Raw genomic sequence first — 15815 nt, forward strand, 5'->3', positions numbered from 1 at the left:
AATTCTGAATTTAAACTCGTCTACCAAAGTCACAATAAAGAAAGAATATTTGGAATATGTGGTGACAGAAAGAAATCCAACTATGGGAGGTGAACACACAGTATAAATATATATATATGCCTTACTGTCAAAGTGTACAGCTAAAACTTATTGGATTTCGTTAACCAATGTCACCATAAATAGGAAGAAAGAAAGAAAAAGAAAGAAAAGATTTGGTATATACCTGAACTTCAAAAACAAAATTAAAAAATTGTGCAAATGATTTTACTTCATTCCAAAAAGATTTGAGGTAAAAATTACACATAAATGGTAAATAAATGATCTTAGTAAAGGCTAAAACAAATTATCTTGATAATCTATGACTACTTGGGCTTCCTTTCAAATCCCATTTAGCTCTAGTCTACCAAGGATAGGGTAAGAGATTAAGATTTTTTTGTCTCTGTGTGCATCTGAATCCAAAGATTATTAAAAATCTTTAGATCATTTCTTAATGCAATCTATACTGCCTGGCTCAATTATTAAGTCTCATCCAGTTTACCTCTGAGTAAGAGGTAACATCAACATTAATATCTTAATGTAAATTTCAAGAAAAAAATTTTAGATATCAATGTTATAAGAAACCATTTCAGAAATAAAAACTTTCTCTAATCTGCTCTTGCTTTTTTATAGGCTTAAGACAGGTATTCAAATTTACCTCTCTTTTATTTTCTGCAGTCTTTCTGGATCTCTTGAAGGTACACTTTTAGTTTTATCACTTTTTCCATCAGATGAACTCCAACCTGAAGGAATGATATCTACAGTGATCATGACATTGTCGGTCAAATTATTTCCAAGTGTTGGGGGGACTGCAAATCGGAATAAGGAACCAGGAAGAAACCCTGTTATTCCTGTATTTCTTCCACTATGAACGGATTCAGATGTGGAGCCACCTGTAGCAGCACTACTTGATGCTGCAGGTGCTTGTGGTCTGTTGGCAGCCCCAAGGGGATCACTCTGTGCTTCAAGGTGAACCACTTCATTTGATTCTCTTCTAAAAATATGATGAGATCTAGATGGTATATCAGAGGTAGGTATCCTTGAAGATTCATCTCGTCCCTCTCGTCTCCTTCTAGAGAACAAAGGTGTGCATCTATTTCTAAGTGAGGAAGACAACCACGGTCCTGTATTTCTACCTTCAGATTCTTGGTTAAAATTTTCTGAATCTGGCTCAGAGTTATGATTCTGGCTGAGAGATGACAAACCCCATCTACGCCTAAGAAATCGAAATCCCTGAGAGGCTTCAGATGCCCTGTTATCGGGAACGTCAGAAGTTGATGCTGCGTTACGAGACTGTGAAGCTGTCAAGATTCTTGGAGAAATATAAGAATTTTCAGAACTCAATGATCTTGTATTTAAGGATTCTTGACTAGACCTTCGTGAAAAAAAAGTAGATGACATACTAGAAGCTATACGTGACAGCAATCTCCTGGTCGTACGTCTACCTTCATTGTCAGAAGATTCTTGAAATGATCTTTGAGATGAACCAACCCTATCTGAATTGCTTATAGTTGAGGTTTCATCTCTATTTGAAATATAAGAAAATCCAGGCTGTGCACTGCTTTGGGGAGATTCCAATTCTCTTGGAGAAAAATTTGACCTTAAAGAATTTCTACTTGAGTCCCTAGAACATGATATGGTCTGATGTTCAGAAGGCATTTGGTGATTTGTGGATGATGTATTCAATTGTAAAGTGCTCACTGAGTTCTCTTTTGGTCTTGCTCCCTGTGAATATGAAGAAGGAACTCTGTCTTGAACATCTATTTTTGAAAGAAAAAATAACCAATTACATGAAGTAATTTGACTGTTATTAAAGTTGCATTTATTACCTACTACTTATTGCCAATATGAAACACTGAATTCAAATGTATACTGCTACATTATAACTATTATAGAAAAAACACATAAATGTACTTCTTTTACTACACCTTTGGTAAAATCCACTACTGCTGTATAAAGTCAACATTACAAATTCAAATGAGAGCTTATTATGAGAGGTAAACATCAATCTACCAACTTGATAAAGGCAAAACAGTTGAATTTGTTGATCAGAAACTGATATGGTAGAATACCTAATATCTAAACAGATAAGGAATTTTAAATAGGCCAAATAAGTCTACATAAATGACTCTTATAACAAATAAAAGCAAAATAATCCCAGGGAGACAGTGTTTTGGAGAATTTTTTTACTCTGCAGTAAGTATAAAAGTAATTTCATGTAAACATTATCACCCTAGCAATTTTATGGCAAACCTAGCTAACAGTTAAAAATTTCTCCATCTTTTTTTTTGGTTTCTTTGTTTTCAACATAACAGCAGTGGTTCTTATCCCCAGTTACTCATCAAACATACTTTTGCTTTTTAATACTGACTGGGAGCTATGAGTTAGAATAGAGTCATGATATTTGCAATTTTAAAAATACCCCACTGGTGGTTCTAAACTCCAATGGAATGAGAAATACTACAGCATTCCTTTATAAAGAATACTCATCCTTACACCTAGTTCAAGAGCTAGACTGTTAAGTGCTAATACGTGGAGCCTCATAAAGGAATAAACTGTCAAGCTAAATCTATTCTGTTCTGTACTTTATACCTCCAAACCTAGAAATCTATTGATACTATCTACTAAAACTCCTCAAAGACAAGCAAATAAAAAGATGTTTTCATTTGTCTTAAATAAAGCAGTCTTGACCCAATAAGACTATTTAATATTTAAAATAAACCAAATCTTTAAGAACAAATGTATCTTCTATGTAAATCAAATTCCATTTTTGCCTGCTATATCTGTCTACTCTAATTTGTACTTTTTGTTATTAGTTCCTTAGTACTATTTTTTATGGTATTTATGTTTGAAAAGCTTAAGCTTATGTACACTGACAAACAGTATGGGTCTTTATTTCAACTGAACAAAAATAAAGGTACATGAATCTTAAACCAAGGTAATTTTAAATTTTGCCTTAAAATGTTGATTTCAAGCTTTAGTTAGTTCAGAATTTAACTAGAGGAGTATACAAGATTTAGAATACTTTATGACATACATTCTTAAAAGGAAAATGCAAGTAAAAAATATAACAGCTGACAGAATTTGGATATCTATGCACATCTATTTTAAATTGTTTACATTTTTAAAAGTAAAATAACAAATAAGGTACTAGGAAATATGTTAAGCTATTTTGAAATTTTTGTAAGTTTCTCTTTATTCTTTTGTACTGTGATTTTAGTGCTATAAAGAGGAAAACAACATTATTAGATACATTATATAACACAACACAGTTTATACATACATGATGAAGTTGTGAAATCACCACTTCGGTGACTATAATCCATAAGATTACTAATGGAGGAATCTGCTCTCCTCTCTAAATCTCTCCTCTCTCTCATTAAGTCAGATCCAAAAGATCCAAGTACCATTGATGAAGATCTGGGAACTTGATTATGTCTCCAAGAAGAATCTTAAAATAATTGAAGAAGTTTTAATTCAGAGAAACTTTCAAGGTTTCTGATGACAACAAATCTTCAGTATTACACAGGGAGGTTGTGATTTATTGTAGGACTTCATCAGGTTATATAGTAGCAATGAGAATCAAAATTTAGCACAACACAGAACTATTCATTAATGAACTCATCATTTATAAAATTATTTCCTAATGCAAATACATTCTTCTCTAACACTAATATCTATCCCCATCCATGATGGCAATGTCTCAGTTATTCTCTAGGACATCTGACCATACAATGTAAACATGATGTAAAATGGTTACATGACAAAATGTAATGCAAAGCTTGCCAAAGATGGAGAATTTCATGAAAAGTCAATAAAAGTGATGTTGGAAAACAGCCAAAATCAAAATCAAAGCCACTCTGTAATGGAAGCTAGTATACTACAAGGTTATATAATACTATTTATCAGAAATAGTCACTGCCACCACACTTGGTTCATTTCCTATTCTAAGAATTAATGCATCGCTGCAACCTAAATTTTGTTAGGTTATGATTTCATTTAAAAAGAAATTAAAAATTAAGTCTGAAGTTCCCCCCCTTATTATCTACCTTAAAATTCTGGTTCCTCTCCTATTCCCAACAGCCTTAATAATTCCTCTTCATTAAGGAAAATGGCCCAGAGATTTAATGGTATGCCTTCACAAAGCAGAGAACAAAAATCTCTGTACAGTGGTGTCTGTCTACAAAATTAAGGTCTGCTCTTACCCATCACACTATTAATACCCTTCAGATGGGGCAGTGTCTTTCCCATGGCAGTCCTGCCTATTAAAATAGAAAGGAATCGCTTACACTAATTCGTACATGTATGAATTAGTAATATATATGTATTTCAAGAATTTTATCTCCAATTGTGTCATCACAAGTTCTGACTCACCTAAAAACTATTTTGGGCATTGGCTAGTATTTCATTTAAAGAGAGGTATAAGTGAGGAGGGAGCCTCCTGCCCTTTCAATATATATATACATACATATATATATATATACACACACACACACACACATATATGTGTGTGTGTATATATATCTATATATATGTGTGTGTACATATGTGTGTGTGTATATATATGTGTATATATTAAAAATTTTTTAAATATATATGTGTGTATATTAAAAATTTAGCTCCTATAATAACCAAGAGAATACACGTCACTATTACCAATCTGATCACCATACATTACCAGCTATTCTAATTTATTAAAATGTGTGAAAATCCTGTTTGTGTAAAACAGTGGTACAAAACTTAGAACAAAAATTCAAAATAAGAGCTAATTTCAGTTCTAGCACTAACTTAAGGTAAGATGCTGGGAATTCCACTACATTTCTGACTGTCTTATGTGTGCTCTACTTGCTTAATGCAGTACCTCTTGGGAAAAGGGCTTTAGTCCAAAGTACATATATAGTGGCTCTTAAATTAAATTCTTACCTGATACTGCACTTAAACCATGTCCAACATTTCTCCCAGCTGAGGTAGATGTACAGTTTGTACAGGAAAGTTTAGGCCTTTTTGAATCATGATCCCGTTGCTGGTTTTGTGATCTTGAGCGTGCTCCCTGAGTTATCTCAGATTCACTATACCATGTAGACTGAAATGGAGATGCAGATGCTGATGCAGATGTAGACTGTTAAGTTAAAAAATATTTTTAAGGGACAAAATGTTTGCATTCAATATTAAATTTAATCTACCATACTCTGATACATTCCCAAGGACAATTCATTCCTCACATGCACAAATTTTTCTACCATGCAGGTTTTCTATAGTTTTTGTCCCTTCTACCCACTTGTCCCTACACTTTATACTATAATTATACTCTGTTGAGTAATAAATCTGATTTAGATTAGTTAAGTCTTCTATGTAATCATATATTACCATCTGGTTAGGAAACATTGAAGAGTCAAAACTTTATTCACTTTGTTTTCTCAGTTTAATATTTCAACCTTCTGAGGAACCCATTTTCTGTTCTTAAAAGTGGATAAAACACCGAGAGGCACTAATATACCAAATGATGTGAATACTATAAAAATAAGATTTTTCAAGTAATAAAAAAATTTATCCTGGATCTAAAGTTCATTCTTAGGAATACAGTCATACAACACTTTATTAACAGTATTTTTTAAAAGAAATCTTAATATCTGGAATTTTTTCATCAGTGAAGCAAGAAGCAAGCTATGACAAGTACGTATTTTAAAACTTTTAGCTTAAGGTTTTCTTTAACATACATACATACACAAAATAAAACCACCTAAAACACAAAAGTTACAAGGCACAAACTATTTTACTTCTACTTAATTCTTTAATTAATTAAGCAGTATAATGCGTAAAAAGGAAAAGGATTAGTCTGTCTCCTAAAAAATATACATTTAAATCAGAACATATTTCAACCACAATTTCTGAAATTGTCCTTTTATATTTCTTGACAAAATAAAGTTAAAACTCGAATGTTTTATGAGCTGTAAATTCAGTCTGTTAATCTAATATTCACATGATAAACGTTAAGAACCTAAATAATGTACTCCATATAAGAGTTCTAGAGTACAGATAACAAGTAAATAAATTATTATGATATAAATAAGACTATAACAGAAGGTATGCTGAAAGTTTTACAGAAAAAAAAAGAGCCTAACTATGCCAGAGGAAAGCAGGAGAGGATTCACAGAAGGTGGTAAGAGTTCATTGGGCAGGCAAACGAGGAAGATTATAGATGACATAGTAGGACATATAAACCACTCTACCTTGGAAATTCTTCTAAAGCATTACTATTTGATCTATTATGCTTCAATTATGAGAAGCATACTGCACACACATTCAGAGAACGCTAAAGAATAAACTGCACATATATGGAAAAGCAGAAATTGCTAAGATGAAAAAGGAGAAACTGACTATATCAGGATTTTATCCATCCCTTGCCATGGAATATTTTGCTAATGAAAGTGGCACTCTTCAGCTTAGTACAAACTTAGTCTCACAAGCCTTCTGCACCAAGTAATCTACAGAATACCAATCAATAAACTAGAGTAGCACAAGAGATGAAATTCATTAGATATTTCAAAACCAAACCATTTTCTGTGCCATTATCAGGGTAATTATCCTACATGCCAGTGATTTAACATGTTTGGATTTCAGAGACCAATATAAAAAGTTTTAATCGAAAATTTATAAAGAGCTGCCACTTTCGACAAAGAAATCTAAAATTGCAAATACCATCTAACTTTGTTCCCAATTTCTTAAAAAGGGCATTTTATGCTCACAAAATGAAGATATAGCAGAATAAGACAGGCTTTTAAATTGATCCTTCGTATTTTTGTGGCATCATTTGTAACATCTCCCCTTTCATTTCTTACTTGAGTCCTCTTTTTTCCTTTGTTGAGCTTAGCTAAAGATTTGTCTACTTTGTTAATCTTATTTTCACCACCTCTTCCCAACAATGTACTGCAAGTTCTAGATAATGCAATAAGGAAAGAAAATAAAAGGTATACAGATTGGGAAACAAGATGTAAAACTGTATTTGCAGAAGACAAAAATCTATGTATAATATGTGATAGAATCAACAAAATATCTTCCTAAACTAATAATTATAGTAAGGCTGCAGGACACAAGGTTAATATACAAAAGTCACTTTCTTATATACCAATGGAAAAGTGGAATATGCATTAAAAACTCTCATAACTCAGTAAGAAAATGATAAATACCCCAATTTAAAAATGAGCAAAGGATCTGAATAGACATTCCTTCAAAAATATAAAAATGGCTAATTAGTACAAAAAGATGCTCAACGTCAGAAGACAAGGAAATCCAAATAAAAACTGTAGTAAGATACTACTTTACATCCACAATAGAATGGCTAAAATCAAAATGTATGATAAGTGTAGGTGAGGATGTAGAAAAGTCAAAACCCTCATTTATAACTGCTGGTGGAAATATAAAATGGTTCAGCCAGTTTGGAAAGCAGTCTGGCAGTTCCTCAAATAACTGAACATAGACTTAGCATATAACTCAGCAATTCTACTCTTAGTATATACCTAAGATAACTGAAAACATAAGTCCACACAGAAACTTGCACGCAAATGTTTATAGCAATATTATTCATAAGAGTCAAAAGGTGGAAACAATCTGCATGTCCACTATGATGAATACACAAAATGTGCTATAGCCATACAATGGAATAGTATTCATCCATAAAGGAAATAAAGTACTGATGATATAAGCTACAACATATAAACCTTAAAAACACGCTAAGTAAAAGAAGCTAGTTACAAAAGACCACATACTATACATGTCTATTCATGTATATGAAATTCTAAAATAGGAAAAACTAGAGACAGAAAGCAGATTAGTGGTTGCTTACTGCTGGAGTGGAAGGAGATGTGGTAATGAAGTGAAATCTAAAGGACATGGGTTTCTTTTCTTGAGGTGATAAAAAGGTTCTAAACTTGACTGTGGTTGAGTGTGCACCACTCTGAATATACTAAAAACTACTGAATTATATACTTTAAGTGGGTAAGTCACATGGTATGCAATTAAGCTATTCGTTAAAAAAAAACTTAACAATTGCTACACACGCAAACCAATGTATCCACTGGACAATGCTTGATCATGGGAAATTATATAATGGAACCAAGTCCAGAATGAAATGCTCATACTTGGCTCCTCACTTCCATGAATCGATGCCTTGACGTTGATGATGTAAATTTTCCAGATCAAAATTACCTTAGCCATATGTAACAACTTACAACTTTGATTTCTTTTTTTAAATATTCATGTGCTAGAGAGTATCCATCACCATATTACATGAAAGTCTTACATTCCAGTTTCTATTAAGAATAAGTCGTCAATTTTCATTAAAAAAGACATTAGCTAATCTTAACAATTTATGGATTTATCCATGGCAACTTTAAGAGAAATCCAGGTTAAAAAACAAAAACAAACAAACAAAAAAACCTTATATTTATACAAGATGAATGGACTTGGAGCCCATTTGCCCCTCAAAACTCCCCAGGTTTGATACCTGGATCAAATTAGATTACCAGAGTTAATATTTAGATCACTCTGTTGTTGCTTTACAGAATTGCTTTCATTGGGCTGTAATTTTGCATCACATCCTTTGCTTTTGCTGCAGTTTACTAATAAAGTTTCACTAAACTACGTATATACTTATAGTACGAATACTACATTGAAAACACTATCCACTATTATCATTCACTGTTCCCTTCCAGACCAGACTGCCAAACATTGCTTCCTCTGAGAAACTGTATTTCTTTTCCTTATGAACAAAGCAGCTCATAAAGCTGGTCTGTTTCCCTGTGATCTTCCTGGAATCCAAAACAACAGTCCAAGTTTAATTTTAAAATACTGCAGGGCTCATGAATGCCTATTGATGCTATCAGTATTTTATCTGTTTTTCCTGATTCCATTTTAAAACTATTTTTATTTTCTCATCTAATTGTGTATACATTTATGTATGTATTTACTTCCCTGAAAGCTACCCTTGCAGTAGATAAGAAAAAAAAGTTAATGACCATTGGTTCTTTTAATTCTTGAGCAAACCTAACTGCAAAACACGCAGTGGTACTGAGCTCTGTAACAGTTGACCTACAAACTAGAAAATGTTGTAAATAACTGTAAAAAGCACCTATAATCTCGTAAAAAGCCTCCTTTATTATTTCATATTAAAATTAATTAACCACTCTCAACAAAGCAAAAGAGAAAGTGCAATGAGATTAGTGGCTTAAATTAAGTTAGAGAAAATATATAAAAGTAACAACTACATATTTATAGATTACTCCATTTTACTTTTAACAATATGAATTATGGGAATTAAATTTTATTTTAAAAATGCCTAAAGTTCTACCTACTGTAACCAAAAGATGACTATAATTTTCAACCATTCAGAGTGCAACAAAAATTTAAAGATGGAATAACAAATATCAGCAAGATTAACAACCGCAGCCCAGTTTATAAAAAGCCAAGAATCAAAAGATATTTAGAAAATCAATTATTCGGAACTTAGAACCTACATTTCCCAAAGAAACAAACCTACCCAGTAGTCTTAAGCTCAGATACATTATATACTAACTACGTGACTGAGGGAAACCACTTATTTTCTAAATATGCAATATGTAATTGAAGCATTCCGATAACATATTTTACTATACCTGAAAGATACTAATTATCTACTTAAACCAATGTAAAGCCAGGAACTGACCATAGAGATAGCAGTAAGAAAAATCATGATTATAACTGGTAACATTTGAACTCTTCCAGGCACTCTTGTTCTAAGTGCTTTACATGTATTATTTCTTTCACTTAATCTTAACTATATGAGGAAGCTACTATTATCACCATTTTACACAAGAGGAAAGAGAAATATGTGGCTCAAGAACACAGAAGTTTGTTTTTAAATTAAAACTAAAAAGTGAAGCAGGCTATGAATAGTTGATTTAAGGTGGGAAATATTCCTATAATCCATTAAAAAGATTGGAAGCCCTTTAGAAGCCCTTTAAAGCGACTGAAAAACATTAAGGAAAACCCCCAAATTTGCAAAATGAATTACTTATTAAGAACCTATAAAAGACTTGTTTTTTTTTTATCCTTGCATTAAACTTCTACAATGAAAAATAAGAATAATCTATGACTTTAAGAACAAGCTGGAAAGAATGGTCTGAAAATAGTTATATTTTAAAGTGAATGTTAGTAAATTTTCTAAATATATTTGACTTTCAGCACCTAAAATATTATAATTACTATAGTAAAAATATATACAGCACCTAACATTTATGTAGTGTTTATTGTATGGCAAGCATTCAATGTACTAATTCATTTAACTTTAACAACCCAATTGACTAAATAAAATGGAAAATAAGAAAAAAAGATACAAAGTAACGTGCTCAGGTTCACATAACTAGCAATGAGTGGAAGAGGACTCCAATCTAGTCAGTATAGCCTGCTTTCAGAGTCTTGTGTCCCTCACTAATAAGCTATATGAAAAATTAGACAACCATAGGCGGATATAATTTTTTAAAGACAATATAAGAAAAATCAATTCTGTGCTCTATTTAATAAGTCACAATCATTTTTACAGAATGCAAAATATATGATTCTGTACTTCTGGCAAGGATACTCTTATCTAGCAACAAAATAAAAAAACACATTATCTATTAATATTTAAAATGAGAGCAAATAAACAGTTTATATAAAGTCTCATGGGCACTTTAGAGAAATTAGTTTTTACTTCAGTCTTTCTCTGAATATTTTATAAAATGCTTATTACTGCAGAAATAATTTAAATGGCTTTGTCATACACTACATCACACGAAATATTAATATATAAATACTTAAGACAAACAGAAAATTTCACTAAAGGATTCTAAGATTCAGTTACATAAACATCAAACTTTTGCAAATCACATGTGATTTTCGTTTTTCAGCTAATATTGCAAGAAACTTAAATTTGAAAGACAAGCACAATAAATTGCATTAAACCTACAGATCATGCCTTCTGAGATTTATACTGATTTACACTACAAGTATTGCATTATAACTGTAATAAGCCTTTCGAAAACCAAAGTGCTATCAGCCGTAAGGAAAATTAATTACATAAGAGTAGCTTGTGTAGCTTTATGTAGATTATGAATCAGTGTAAAGTCATTACTAACCAAAATAAAATCCCAAAATTCATCTAAAAAGATTGTTAGCAATGTACCCTCACAAGGCAGCCTATTAATCTAATAATCACTTAACCACTAAAAAGCAAAATATTTAGAAATCATATTGTCAAAACAAACAACTTAATCTTTATTCCACCGTTGCAAAGAAAAGTTAAATGAGTGAATGTAATGTTAAAGAATAAGGATGCAATTTTTGGTCTGCTCAAAAGTCATCCACATTGACTTAGTTAAATTTACACTTAAATTGATACTTATGTTTTGAAGTAAAAAGGTTTCCAAGTCTTTGGAAAGTATGATTTTATTTAATCCCTTATTCATAATTCTGAAGTCCACAAAGTCTTAAAAACATTACATTTTTGCAACTTGGTATGACCAGTTATTCATTTTGCTGCAGACACAGTAATGTGTTTTGGTTACAGGATGCCTCGGATTCAGCTGAAGGTGTTACAAACATGCTCTACTACTTAACTAAAATCCAAAAAAATATGCACTCGCTTTGGCAGCACATATACTAAAATCCAAAAAAAATATATATAGCCCCCAGGATTCTGAGAAAAAAAAAAAAAGACTGTGTACATATATTCCAAATTAAGATGTTACCTGATATTCAGAATCCAGTCTAAATGAAGAGTCTCTCGAATGATAGGTGTCATTTAAACTACTTCCTCTGCTTCCAGACATCATCCTAGCACTTAAAGAGCTAGAGGGCTGAACAGAAATTCTTCCTGGAATCCTTGAAGGTTTAGACTCCATTCTTAAATTTTCCTGTGAAATGCAAATTTTGATTAATTGCCTTAGGGAAAACATGAAAACGTTATATTCTTAGTCCTAAGCAGTTCAAATCAAGAATTAACCATTCAAGTTACCTATATCTGGCAATGTTAAATTATGAGATTATCATCACATCCCTCTTCTAGAAGGCAGAGATCTAAAGTCTATCAAAGGTTCCCCACTGTCCATACCATGAAGCACACACATAATAAAAGTGTGATAAGGAACTGAGGTTCGTTTCCAAAGCCTGGGCTCTTTTCTTTATTCAATTGTCTTTCTATAAAATCCTACACAAATCTGCCAATGATTACCTTACTATTCTTATCTATTATTAGTATTCAATATTCATACCACGAACATTAGTTAGATCATACTACACGGTTTTAAAATAAGCATTTTTTGGTGTCCTTCCACTCTGTACATGTTTTTAGTAAGACATCATGCTACCTTATGCAGTCATTTGTTTTCTTGTCTATCTCCCCCCTTCTCAAAAGAAAGAATAATTTCTAAGTTTTCTTCACTAAACATTCCTCAACCCACATGAAAAGTCACCATAGCTATACCTGATTTTTAACTATATGTAAATAGAATCATACAAAATGTATTCTTTTACGTCTGCCTGGCTTCAGATGCTCAATATTATACTTGAGATTCATTTGAGTTATTGCATGAAGTTATGGTTTATATACTATTCCATTGTATCTATACACACAATTTATTTGCCCATACTACTGTGGATGGACACTGGATTATTTCCAGTTTTAGGCTAGGCTATTATGAATGGTGTTGCTATAAAGATAACACTTTTATAAATTAAAAAAACAAAACAAAAAAACACACACAAAAAAACCAAATTTTTGTTTCTTAGGGAAAGGCTTTACAATGAGGCCTCTGGATAAATGAGATGTCACGAGTCTTGAGATTAGAAAGAAGCACAAAATAAAGTAGCAAATAAAAAGAAATCACAATAATCTTTTCAACTTCTCTGGGTTACTCACTTTCAAAGTGAAAAATTATTCCCTTACTGTTCTGGAAGTGGATGGAAATTAAAGAATGTATAAACAGATGCACTTCAATTATGTGATGTACAGCCTGGATAAGGTATACATTTGCTTTATTAAAACATTCAAATTTAAACACTTAAGTTAAAAATACTGTTTTTAGCATGAAACCCTGTTAATTTATCAACTAAGTCTTAGATCAACCACATTTGTAGCATGAAACCCTGTTAATTTATCAACTAAGTCTTAGATCAACCACATTTTTTTTTTAGGCAAGGCAACCCTTGGTTGTCCTCACAGATTGCAAGGACCTTGTCAGCTTACAATCCCTTATTTTTTTTTAAATTTTTTACGCCTACAGCACCTGGTCTTCCTAGGTGGTCTCCCATCCAAGTACTAACTAAGCCTGACCCTGCTTAGCTGCTGAGATCAGAGGGAATCGGGCTTGTTCAGGGTGGCATGGTGGTAGACGATCAACCACGTATCTCTACCTCAAAAGTTACTACAAAAGAATTTACTTTTTCAATACTTGTCTTAAAAACATGGTATCAGTAATGACAGAAAAGATGGAGAGAAAAAAAAAATATGGTCTATATTGCAGTAGGAGACATACAACAAACAAAAAGATAAAACACATGCTCAATATCAGTTAAAATTATTCAACCAAGAATATCTAGCTAATGAGAAACCAGAGTAAAAGTTACATTATGGAATATGATAATATTAAATATTACTAAATTAATCCAAACGCTTTAACCATGAAAAGAGTAGGAAGGAGGACCATAAAAGGCAAGAAATTTCAATGTATGTTTAGAAAAAAATCCAAAACAGAAGACTAATTCAGCAGAAAGAATGAAACTACACCTTAGTTACTTAGAAGGAGGTGGAACTAGAAGCATAGCATTTCACCTTAGCACCCTGGAAAGAATCAAGACCTTGAGGAACAAAGTAACATAAAAAGGGCTGAAAAGTAAGTTGCTGAATTAGAATTTATGGCTGGAATGGTAAAATCCCAAGCTTTCCCCCTAGATCCATTCTTCCAAAAATAGGATATTTAGTCTCTGAAGAATAAAGATCTCACAAGCAATTTTTTTTTTTTTGCCCCTAAAAATATAATTATCTCTGTGGGAATTAAGTATAAGGAATATAAAAGAAAATCTATATAACCAGTGTTGAGACCCAAAGACTCTTTCCTGGTTTTGTTTCTACAATGCTGTCAGAAAACCAAAGGATTTTACTCCTATATTACCAAAGAAAAAACCAGAGGATAGGATTTCTGGATATGAAATTGGAATGTTCCAAACTGCATAGCTAGCTTGCCACTTGATCATCCTACCCCAGAGCAAAGTCCACGAGTCACCAAGACTTTCTAATTAGTTTTAGTGCTTCCCAACCTTTTTGGCAACAGAGACTGGTGCACTTATGAGAATCTAATGCTCGATGATCTGAGGTGGAGCTGAGGCATTGATGCTAACTAGCACTGGAGAGTGGCTGCAAATACAGATGAAGTTTCCGCTTGCTCGCCTGCCGCTCACCTCCTGTGCATGGACCAGTACCAGTCTGCAGCTCAGGGGTTGGAGATCCCTGCTCTAATAGACAAACATCAAGCATCACTAGGTATCCAAGGAAAGCCCCCAATATAAAATACCAAAGTAAATAACCAAAAAGGAACTTAGAGAAATCTGGGGAAAGAAGCTAATTTCTATCTTCAAAGTGATGATATTCATTCATAAACTATTAAAAGGATGCTTAAGCAACCAGAGTATAATAAAGAGCTTGCGGAAATTCAAAATGTGACACACTTTAAAAAAAAAATGAGATACATTGAAATAAATTCAACATAAGGATTAGGAGTAAATTGAGTAAACTTCCCAAAGTGGAAAATGTAACTTGAAAATAGGAGACTTGTCCAGGGGAGTTATCATTTGACTATATATGGTTATAGAGAGAAAAAAATGAAGAAAAAATTACCAAAGAAATAAAAGAACCTTTCTAGAATTAAAGGATACAAACTTGCACAATGAAAGGAGTCAGAAGAACACAGCAGCAAATCAAAGAAAAAAGACCAACACTAAGAACAATTTATCACCTTGAAATTTCAGAACACCTGATATAAAGGAAAGATCCTCTAAGGTTACAAGAGTAAAAAAGCAGGTCACGTACAACAAAAAAAGTAATCGAATGGTTTAATTACAACTTTAAAAACTTTTAAGACAATGAAGCAATAACTGTAGTACTGAGAAAAATGTTTAGCTTAAATTCCAATCTGACAACTAAAAGTGAGATGGAGAATAGGACATATTTTCAGACGTGCAAGATCTTTAAAAACAATCAATCAAAAAACAAAACAACCAGGAGAAGCTAAATAAAGAGCATGTCACATCCTAGGGAAATGGGAGATAAGGAACTAAGAACCAGACACAAAACCCAGGAAGCAGTTTCAAAGGTATGCAGAAAGCATAGGGAATTAACTTATCAAGACTGGAGCAGGATCACAGATAATGGAAGCAAAGCTCTAAGAAAAAAACAGCATCAAATGTTAACTATACTGGCATGTGGCAAAGATGATGATATATTTGGCAAAGAAAATGCTGAGCACACAAAACAAATGGCAATTTAATAAATTTTCTAATGGGAAAATAGAGCTATTGTTCAAGAAAAGACATTGCTGTTTGGGTGAACTCTTTAATATTCATATAGCTTTAATAGAAACAGTCTACTGACACTGCTACAAACATGCTTTGGGATGGAGCTGGGTAGGGGAAGTAAGGACAACGGTGAATAAAGAAAACACATAATATTGAAAAATGAAATAATAGCATAAACACATTATTTAAAAATATAA

General features: G+C 32.4%; 1 protein-coding gene and 1 pseudogene across 12 annotated transcripts in view; both read right to left on the reverse strand.

The window, feature by feature from the left end:
• The window catches only part of MARCH7 (membrane associated ring-CH-type finger 7), a 46066-nt gene that overhangs the window by 17199 nt on the left and 13052 nt on the right, over positions 1-15815 (reverse strand). For 8 of the 12 annotated variants that reach the window (XR_895813.2, XR_895811.2, XR_895812.2 and 5 more), the window contains 4 exons: positions 11799-11963; positions 4960-5155; positions 3320-3487; positions 695-1796 (listed from right to left, as the gene is read on the reverse strand). Coding sequence is in view for 8 of the 12 variants with exons in the window: in XM_011358967.2 (XP_011357269.1) it covers positions 695-1796; positions 3320-3487; positions 4960-5155; positions 11799-11951 (1619 nt within the window). In the remaining 4 variants the exon portion in view is untranslated. The remainder of the gene's footprint in view (positions 1-694; positions 1797-3319; positions 3488-4959; positions 5156-11798; positions 11964-15815) is intronic. The other 4 variants (XM_023529999.1, XM_023529978.1, XM_023529971.1 and 1 more) reach the window with 3 other exon arrangements.
• Positions 13323-13441, reverse strand: LOC111739679 (annotated as a pseudogene).

The sequence above is a fragment of the Pteropus vampyrus genome, unplaced genomic scaffold, assembly GCF_000151845.1.
Source record: "Pteropus vampyrus isolate Shadow unplaced genomic scaffold, Pvam_2.0 Scaffold2, whole genome shotgun sequence".
NCBI classification, from domain to species: Eukaryota; Metazoa; Chordata; class Mammalia; order Chiroptera; family Pteropodidae; genus Pteropus; species Pteropus vampyrus.